Below are 10,762 nucleotides of genomic sequence, written 5' to 3'. Positions count from 1 at the left end.
ATGTGCATAGTTGCCAATTTAAGAAAAGAATCATTGCTTGTAATAGCCAAATTATGCTTCAAAATCATGATTAGTCTAGCTCAGAAGCAGATCAGCACCAACAATATTATCACTAGAAGAGAATAACCACTTCAAAATTATTTAGATCTATCAAATTTTTTTGTTGCACTTGTACAGTACAATGAAAACACGAAAAACAAGAAAGAAATTACATAGGGCAATGTTTTTGGACAATATATTTTCACTCTTCTACTTGAAAACCTAAGCAATGTCTTCAAGGAATGGATAATCAGTGTATCCAAGGATAGGGTCAGAGATGTAGAATGTGTCTCTGTTGTACTTGTTGAGAGGAGCATTGAGCTTAAATCTCTTAGGCAAATCAGGATTGGCTAAAAATAGACGACCATAAACAACAAGATCTGTACGGTTTTCAGCAATAGCTCTGTTCCCATCTTCCCTGTCATAACCCCCAACAACTAAAAAGCTACCCTTAAAAGCCTTTCTCATTGGCACAAGACTATGGGGACTTTCACTCTTTTCTCCAAGTGTCTTCATTCTTGGCTCAACCATGTGGCAATAAAGAATCTTATATTTGTTTAAGGATTCAGCCATGTAAAGGCCCAAAGCTTCTGGATTTGAGTCTCCGGATTCCATGTAGTCTGCAAAAGGAGATAGCCTTATTCCAACCCTATCTGCTCCTATCTCATTAGAAACAGCTTCAACTATTTCTAGAGCAAACCGACAACGATTTTCGAGGGATCCACCATATTGATCCGTTCGATCATTCACTTGATCCTTCATAAACTGGTCAATTAGGTAACCATGAGCCCCATGGATCTCTACTCCATCAAAGCCTGTGTATAAGACAAATAATGACATTTTTTTTTTTTTGATAAGTAATAAAGATTCATTGATATCAAAAAGAGAGAGACACCCAAGTACACAGGGGTGAACAAATCAAAAACGAACATTACAAAAATCAAGTAAATCCAAAATAGAAGAAAAAGGGTGGTTTCTCTGCACAGAGAACCAATCAAGTAAGGTTCTAAAAAAAGAAGCTTGAGATCAGGCATGGAACGCTCCTTGACAAATAAAGGTAACCATGAGCCTTGTTGTTCTTTCAGTTTTCTTTCATCAAGTACAAAGTACATTTCTTCATTCCCTTGTATGTTTGACCAATCAAATATCATTTATCTTATATAAACACATGAAAAGAATTACCAGCTTCAATAGCATTCCTTGCAGCAAGTCTAAAATCATTGACAATTTGAGGAATTTCCTCTATCCTCAGCCGCCTTGGAGGAGTGAAGTCTGCAACGTTAAATCCATTAGCTTGAATTTGAGGGGTCAAAGGCCTGTCAGAGGAAGAAAGTGGGGCTTGACCACTTGGCTGAAAACCTGTAAACAACAATATAAAGAAAAATAAATATCCAATTAATTCAAATGAGTTTGATAAGAAATTATCAATCACCACTTAAAGAATTAGAAAAATGAGAGTTATGATTCGTTAAATTACTTTGAAAAAGATGTTTCTTCATAAAGATTTAATTTTTATTTTAAAAAAAAAATTATCTAAAGAGGTAATTGACAAGACCTTCATTGATTTGAAAACCACAAAAAAAAAGAGAGACAAAATTAATACTTCTTTTCGATCATGAAGGCATAATAGCTCCATTATGTGTTTCACATGATTGTACAGTAAGGATGGGGCTCCATAAATATTCCACTCCAAAAAAGGAAATTTCAAGATCTTATTACATTTTTAAAAAAGGAAAGCTCCTGATCTTAGGGCTGTCTAACACGCCAAAAAGTGGTGGTTGGTTGTCTATGACTGCCATAGATATAGGACTCAATAATGATTTTGACAACTGATTTAGAGCAAGTGGTGTCTGCAAATCTAAAACAAAACTACGAAGATTTTCAAAGACCAGCCAACTGAAAGAACCATGCTTTTGAAAAAGTGGCATGCAACCACCACTCTAGCCTTTTCTATTGAAATGACCAAATAATATTCTATTCAATGGTGATATAAAACATCCTTTTTAGCTGAAATGGCAACAACATTAGCATTTTGTCCAACCAACCACAGTGATTTGATTTTGTTAAAGGTGTAACCTTATTCGTATCCTAAAAACAAATTTACATTAACATATCAGACTTATAATAGAAGATGCCCCTTCCACTGAGGCAATGATCATCATAAAAGCCCCCTTGTAATAAAAAAAAAAAACCATTTATAGTAGAGAAGAAAATGCAACAAAATAATTATATTGTTGCATAAATTTCCTTTACTCCCTCAATCCAACAATGATCATCACTTTTGCTAATTTTACTTTCTCCATAATGAGAGTCCATCCAATTAATGCTCTTCCTCAAAAAGTATGTTTCTATTTCAAATGTGAAACTTATTATGCAGGGAATAACATTCTACGGCACCAACGGATGGTTATTTCAGCAGTCAATAAAAACTTCAATCCAATTTGATTCTCTACCAAATAGGTTCACATGCAATACTTCCTTCAGGATCAACATCAATCAATAGTTAAATAGCACAATGTGGTATAGAAAACCCAAATCTACTCAATTCATGAATCATTTACCATATAGTCTTTGTAATTTATCATATTGCAAAACATTCAACTCTCTCCATCCATTACAAAAGTTTAATTGTCAACAAGCAATATTAGAAGAGAAGATATAAAGGTGGTCTCAGTCAAAGACAAACCTTGATTTGAAACCCTCCCCGTATGCCAAATTTGACAAAAGAAAACTCCACCTTTGGCATGAACAGCATCTACAATGGGTTTCCAGGCTTCAACTTGCTCTTTTGTCCATATTCCAGGTGTGTCTGCATACCTTTACAATAGCAAAGAAACCTAAGAAGTCATAAAAATTTTCAAGGCAAGAAAGGGAACCCTCAAAATGGAGATTGTCTCTTAGTGTGAAACATGGTAAGAAATTGATTACCCTTGAGCAGTGTTAGAAACTCCAGTGGCTTCAGCTATCAGTAGACCACCTTTGGAGGTTCTCTGAGAATAATATAAGATAGCATGTGGCTGAGGAACATTGCCATAAGATCTCTGTCTCATCAATGGTGCCAAAACAACCCTGAAAATACAAATTAAATGATAACTTGAGTAAATCAAGTAAGAAATCTTTCTAATTGAAGAAAGCAGTACCCTATAAGAATGAAATATATATTTCCTGTAGCAAAGTCGGGAAGAATAATATGATTAAGCCCCTTTCTATATGTTATACTAGATACTAAAAAATAAAATAAAATAAGGCAAGTAACAAATGAAACCAAATCAAACAATTCATTTTTGAATGATTATGGTGGAGATAAGGACAGCTTCACAACTTCACCTGTGGATTGCTAAAATATAAACTTTTAAATAAGGTTTGAGAAGCTGAAGAAAAACACAAAATCAGAAAAACTCTGCCTATAATATAATGCTTTTCCTTTTGAGTAGACAAATAAAAACCTAAATGAGAAAGTGATAGAGAAAGAGACAGAATGTTTGACTTGATCTATAATTTCTTTTTTTCCTTTAGAGTTTGTTCATCGTTAAAGTACAACCATATTGTCAAGTATTAAAGATAGATTTCACAAAATGCTGTACTGGAGTGGGGTAGGAGAACCTCAAAGATCCTATATGCCCTTCAATTATGATAATTTCTATATCATTCATAGCTAATTTGCCATGCACTTGAAATTTGAAAATACTTAGGGTCTGTTTGGATAGAACTTATTTTGTTGAAACTGAAAACTGAAAACACTGTAGCAAAATAATTTTTAAATGTGTGAATAGTATTGTGGGACCCATTTTTAATGAAAAAGTTGATGAAAAATATAATTTGTGGGACTCGTGAACAGTGCACGCAGAAAACGCAATGCAGAAACGTGGGATCCAAACTGCCCCTTAGTTTCAAGTTCAGGGCCTACGTTGTTCTTAATTCGTGTACCTCTCTTTTCAACCTATGTTTATATCATAAGCTCACCTTTTCCAACACCTACAAAGCCGCAGCAAAGAGCACTAAGTTTTTTTTTTTTTTTTTTTTTTTTTTTTTTTTTTTTAAAAAAAAAGAATGGCACTTTGTTTAGGACTGTTTTCGAACATAAAACTTAACAATTCTAATGCGAGCATTTTGGAAAGAAGGCAAGTATATATTAGTGTAGTATGGACTTCAAAAGTGACTGCTTATGACATTTCAACTCTTGTAGTATCCAAACCTAGCCTAGACTTAGTGTACAATAAGTTAAATTGGTGAAGTCGCTTCCACTCCTGGTCCAACCCCTGTACAAGCAGACCAAACCGAATGCAGCAGTTGACCTCGGATATTTCTTATTTCAACAGAATCACAGTCGCTGCTTTTCTAAGGTAGAAAATCATATTTTGGCAGATCCAAAAGGAAGTTTGTACTTCCCAGTTGTCTAGTTTAAACACCCTTGAGTAAAATCCCATGAGTACTGTAAATTTGCTGCTGAGGGGCCAGTGGCTTGTGCAATACATGCATGGCCACGTGTTACTTTGAGAAAATACTAGAAAAGATAAGTAAGAAACAAAATGAAGCATGTAAAAACTTGATGAATTTGATGAATTTTTATGCACAGAATGGGGTGAATTAGTTCTGTTAATCACATGTAGGTTCAAGATCATCAAATGATAACATACAGCATTTGAAGAATGACTTGGGTACTATGGCAGGATATAGATGAGGCAGCCAAACTGGATTGCTCTTCATCATACAGAATGTGCAGTCATTGGTATCAAAACAAAACTGATAAATAGAAGGATTTCATCCCCCCTCCCCAGCCCCAAAAAAGTCAGACCAAAATTGTTGAGAACTGGTTTTATAACTATAGATTGATATCTTATATAATCAAAGCAACTGTAAATAAATGTAAGCACTCTCAATCTCTCATGATGAAGCTACAAATACATTACTTAGAGGTTCTGAAAACACAAAGAATCCTGACGGCCAAGGTGATCAGATACCTTAATCTGCAAATCTGAAACCAATTTACACAACAGAGATGCCGTACAAGATTCAGGTAAACCAAATGACAGCTTGATTTTCCTTTGAGATCAAGTAAACAAAATCATCACTAACAACTCATGAACTGAGTAAAGCTCAGCAAGACAGCTAATACAGTTCCAACAAAATCCATCAATCTTAACATTAGAAAAATTAGCATAGTCTCAGACTTTTAGCAGATTAATATTGAGAATTCTTGAAAAAAAATGTGTAATTTCTTGGTCAGAACACAAAACAAACACAAATGTGAACTGACAAGAAAATGCTTAAAAGGGCAATAGTGTTACATAATGAAAACGACATATATAAATAATCAACTACGATTTCTTGAAAGTTGAAACCTTTGTAAACAAAACAATTCATTATCCCAACTGGGATATGTCACAAACAACTTTTTTTTTTTTTTACAAAGTCAAAGTCAAACCAAAAAAAAACATAACGTGATTCTTAAAAAAAAAGAAAACCCAAAAAAATAAAAAATAAAAACACATCACACATATTAACAATTCGGATCATACTAAACAACAAAGACAAAAAAAGAAAGAATTTTGCAAGGTGTATTGGTATACCTATGGGAAAGGTTGAACTTGCCAAGTTTGTAAGGAGTAAGAAGAGGAATGGTGGGAGCTTCAGCAGCCATTTATAATGATTCTATTCTATTCTTTCCTGTTGAATGCTAGTACTTTACTTCTGTTCCTGATTTCAGACAAAAGTGGGAATGAAATACTTGTTACACAAATGGGTATTTATAGAAATGAAAAAAGCATTAAAGATTTGTGTCCCAAAAAAAAAAAGTCTCCTATAAGCTAGCAGGATGGTTCCATTTGGACAATGATGTTTCCTTTTAAAATGGTATTCATGACTTTTTTCACAGCGCCTGATGTCTGTGGTGACGTTTGGAAGCAAACACGTGGCGGGAATGGGTCTACACTATACGTTGAACCCTCAAGAAAATTTGGCCACCAACGTGGACCATTGGCCTATTTAACTAGAAAATACCATGTATACTGGATGCGTGATATACCACCTTTTATTTAACTATATGTTCTGCTTCTATGAACAGAACCACTTTAAGTCCACAATCAATTTCATAATTTTTTAAAATAATTTTTTTGAGAATATAGATTGTGTTTAGATTTTTGTATATTATTTTGAGTAAAACTTAGGTACAATATTTAGGTTTTATTGTTTAGGTTCTCTTTTTAAAATTATGCCATTTGGATTTTTTCTTATAGGATGAAAGTGTATTTTTTAATTAAAAAGCTACATGGTTGAATCTTAAAAAGAGAATCTAGGGAACAGCATCTAAGGTATTATACCTAAGTTTTGTCCAATTATTTTTATATGAGATCACCACTGTTTTATTTTTTATTTAAAGAAAAAACATTTTTATAATATACTACTCATAATTTATGTCCTCAAAAATCATGAAAATATAGTTAGATTTGTCATGTCATCAATTGTTCTACTTAAAAAAAGAGCAATCTTTGAGACATAAAAGAGTTCAATTTTTTTTTAATTTTTTTTATAGCTTCTTAAGGCGGTAAATTAATATTTATAGCCAAAAAAATTATAAATATTTTTCTTAATATGAACCACATATATATATATATATATATATATTTTAATTTTGAAAGAAAACTAGAATTTGCCAACTCTTTTGAGGATATATATATTTGGAAGGTAGGGATAGTGCCACCCAAGGAGGCCATGGCCCCTCTAGATTTTTATTTTTAAAGTTAAGAGTATATATGTTTTATGAGTTTTTTAGAATTTGGCCAAAGAAAATTATTTTTAGCCCCCTTCATATAATTTTTTCCCCTTTAAATAATAAGAAAACGACAATGGTGACGACAAGAACAACATAATTATTTCAAATAACAACAAAACATCTAGCCCATACAACAACAAAAATTAGCCCAATCAACCAAAACATCACTTTAAAAATCATTATTTATCAAATCTTTTTTTTTTTTGGAGAAAAATTATTATTTATCAAATCTGGTCAATGAATCTTAGATCTATTAATTATTTTTTTATATAAAAAAATCCCTAAATCTATACAATACCGATCAAATAAAGAGAGAATATTTCCAAGACATTGACGAATGACTAATACGCATAGACACAATTAATTAATATCATAATGATAACCTATAAATTTACAGTTAGTGATTGTTGGTGGATGGGTGGGAATCATTATTTTTTAACTTACTACCGTAATACTTTAGTTTATTTATCTATTTCATTGGGTGGTCCACTATTTTTTTTAAGTAAAGTTTGTGATCTATGTCTCAGTGTTTTGAGCACTTTAGCATTGTTAGGCTTACTAAATATAATTCTCACTTGTTTGTTAATTTATTTATTATTATTTTAGTTTTGACATTTTTTTTTCCTATCGGATTCCCTGTATTGGATCGAGTAATTGTGGTTTTAGAAGACCACACTTGCCTTTTCAATTTGAATTTCTACAGACACACTCAAATTTATATTTGATCTCACATGCTTGAGAGTGTCATCTTATGGTACATAAATATTTTTTTCTTTTTCATAACTAGTCGACCCATTTGTAAGTGACGAACCAATTGACAAATTGAGAATCAAGCATTTTATTTTTACTCTTGTTAAAGGCAACAGATTTTTTTATTTATTTTTATTGAGTAAGTCCATAAACACTCTCTTTCATTTTTGTCAAGAAAGGCAACTCATTATGACTTATGAGAACGACCAAAAAAAAAAAAAAAACCCTCATAATTATGTATATACAGACTACGTACAGAGGACTCCGGTGATGTGGATGGATCATCTGTTTTCATATGATATGAATTTAGACGAATGGCTGTCGAAATTCAGATTAGAAAGGAAGTAGTATAGAAAAGAGCTTCTTCTTCTTCTTCTTCACCAAGTAAAAACCAATGGGTGGTCAAAGAATGAAAATTTTAAAACAAAGACCAGCACAAAGTAACAAAGTTCGTCTCATTATTAAAGTTTGCATGGAATTTGAATTTTTGTTCTTATAAACTATTAGTTTTCGTATGGTCCTTAAATTATTAAAAACAATTTTACTTTCTGTTGATTTTCTATCATGTTTGTCTGATTTCAAACAAACTTTAGATATGAAACCAATAAATTCTTCCCAAAAGATAAAATCATAAAATTAAGGAAACACAAAAATCTACATAATTCTAGGATTTACAACAATCATATTTTCTACTGATACATATTTTTTTATGTGTTCAATCTGACCGAAATGTAAGAAAAAAGAAACAAAGAGTAGAAGATAATGATAATAAGTTGACAAAGCCTACAAAATTTTCCAAAAAGAAACAATTCTCATAAATCATGGTTTGAGAAGCCAAGTCAAGTTGATATCTTTTTCAGCCACCTTGACCTCTAGATTGGTAAGAACTTCCTTGATAGGCTCCCAAAACTTAGCCCTCTCTTCATCACATATCACAAGCTTCAATTGCTCAAGATTTGTGGTTGATGGTGGCAACTCATTACGCAAGCTCAAGCACCCTTTCATGTGGATCTCCTCTAATTTACGTAACTCACCAATCTCTTTTGGCAAGTGTCCAATGCTTAGGCAATCAAATATGTCGAGAAGTCTTAAGTTTTTAAGGCCTGTGATAGATTCAGATTTTTTAAGGCTTGTGATAGATTTTGGCAACTCAGATAAATCAGTACAAGACCTAAGCCTGAGCACTTCTAAATTCACTAGCTTTCCAATCTCTTTGGGAAGTGTAGATAGTTGATGACAATTGGTGATAATGAGTGTTTTTAGGAGGATAACATCACACAACACTGCAGGCAATTCACTACAAAAAAAGAGTACTAGCGATGGTAAAATGCCCTCGCAAAAATTCAAATATTGTCGCAAAAAGTTATTAGCGAGAGTGTATGGCTCTCGAAGGCTGTCATATTTGTTGTTGTTGCTAAAATAGATTTTGCGACTGTACCTTCGCAAATAGATAATTTACAAGGGCAATCCATCATCGTTACTGAACAAATCTGCCCTCACAAATATATTATCAAATGACGAGAAAAGTCAACGACTTATTTTTAGTGAGGGGAAGCAGTCGTCGTTAACAACTATTTGTGAGGACCTTTATACCCTCGCAATTAGTTATTTGCACTACAAAAAAATTGTACTATTGTGGCGGGCCAAAAATGCCGCTATAGGTCTTCAATTATATTAAAATGTTTGCCCTTTAATGGCGGTTTTTGCTCACTGCTATGGGTTATTTTTTTTTTTTGTGGAGAAATTTCCTCATGGATTCTAAACCCACATATGTATTACAAATAACTTGTAATAATTTTAGTTCCACTAAAACAATACCACAAATGTAATTAAATAACACCATAAATGTCTCCAAACTAACATTATATTAACATAGAAATATATTATCAAATACATAACGTTGTCTATAACCATTATCAAAGTTCCAAAGTATTTAAACAAATCCTTCAACACTTCCAAAAAATGCAGTTGTTTAAATGTGGTTCTTTGTACATAAAAAGCTATCAAAAAATCAAAGCATCTTCAGTATTGTAGCACCATCATTAGTAATTGTCACATCTCCAATATCATCAACAAGCATCTAAAACCATCAACCAAAAAGCGAATCAAAATTATACCCTTTGGTAGAACCACATAGTCCAAATAAACCACCTGTAAACAAATGAAATTGTAATTAAAAAGCAAGAAAAAAAAAAAATCATTGTGTTGCTTTGAAATCATAGATTGAAAAGTATAATTGTTACCATTCAAGCATTTTCTTAGTGGTATAGCTTGACCAAGTCGAGAGAATATCAAACATGGAAGTAAAAGTGGAAAGACCAACTACATTCCACAAATAGTGGGAACAATGATTTATGGTGCTCAAATTTGCTGATACGTAAATCTAAGTAGCAAAGAAAGTTAATAATAAGTGAGTATCAGTATGACATATTCAACAACAACACCAGTAACAAGAAGCTTTAGTCTTAAAATTTTAGGGTTAACGAGTATTACCCCATTTAAAAGTTTCCTTCCACTAGCAGGCAAAATGTTGAGATACTTGGAAGCCATAAGGAAGCCTTAATCTTTCATCTAAGATATATATTATAAAAAAACAAAAATAAAAATAAAAAGGTAAGGAAGCCCCAGACTTCCTTACAATATAGTATAAGCCAAGATGCAACCCTCATAATCATGCTTTTATACACTGGACTAGGGCTGTCCACAAGTCGAGTTTGTACCTAACCAGGAATTGACCCGACTAAATCGGGTTTCAAAAAAACTCACATGCTGCTGACCGCCGGAGTAAACAAGTTTGGCGGATCAGACTTCAATGGGTACACAAACAGGTCGATCGGAGTCAAAGATCTGAGAAAACGACAAAAAAGGGCGAGGAAACTGAGAGAAAAGGTGAAAAAAAACCTAGATCTGGCAAAAATCTCATCGGAATCTATGAGATTTCGCCAGATCCGATGGTAATCTCACCGAATTTGATGAGATTTCGCTAGATTCACTCAAAATTTTGTCAGATCTACGTGAAATAGTGCCTGAATCCAGGTTTTTTGGCCGAGATCTGGGTTTTCTATTGCTAGAATCTGGAATTTTCTCGTCGAAATCTGGATTTCTTGTCAGAATCTGGGTTTTTCTTCAGATTATGGGTTTTTTTGCTGGTCGGTTTGGGTTTTTTTAGGTTTTTGGGGAGAGAAACAGAAACCGACCCAC

At 32.9% G+C, this 10,762-nt stretch overlaps 1 protein-coding gene and 1 long non-coding RNA gene across 2 annotated transcripts; both read right to left on the bottom strand.

Moving 5' to 3' along the window:
- Window positions 1-236: 236 nt before the first annotated feature.
- On the bottom strand, window positions 237-5,816 carry LOC115960804 (12-oxophytodienoate reductase 2-like). The gene is made up of 5 exons (XM_031079794.1): window positions 5,610-5,816; window positions 2,968-3,108; window positions 2,726-2,856; window positions 1,222-1,398; window positions 237-854 (listed from the first exon to the last, which is right to left on the bottom strand). Exons 1-5 carry the CDS (start codon window positions 5,678-5,680, stop codon window positions 262-264), a joined length of 1,113 nt encoding a protein of 370 aa, XP_030935654.1. The 5' UTR covers window positions 5,681-5,816; the 3' UTR covers window positions 237-261.
- A 3,591-nt stretch (window positions 5,817-9,407) lies between these two features.
- On the bottom strand, window positions 9,408-10,193 carry LOC115960395. Its single transcript, XR_004085176.1, has 2 exons — window positions 9,805-10,193; window positions 9,408-9,712 (listed from the first exon to the last, which is right to left on the bottom strand). It is a non-coding gene; the product is annotated as an uncharacterized LOC115960395 (long non-coding RNA).
- Window positions 10,194-10,762: the final 569 nt, after the last annotated feature.

This window comes from Quercus lobata, chromosome 9 (assembly GCF_001633185.2).
Source record: "Quercus lobata isolate SW786 chromosome 9, ValleyOak3.0 Primary Assembly, whole genome shotgun sequence".
In the NCBI taxonomy this organism is placed as follows: domain Eukaryota; kingdom Viridiplantae; phylum Streptophyta; class Magnoliopsida; order Fagales; family Fagaceae; genus Quercus; species Quercus lobata.
Note: the sequence above shows the minus strand (reverse complement) of the source record. Positions and strands in the feature narration are given on the sequence as shown.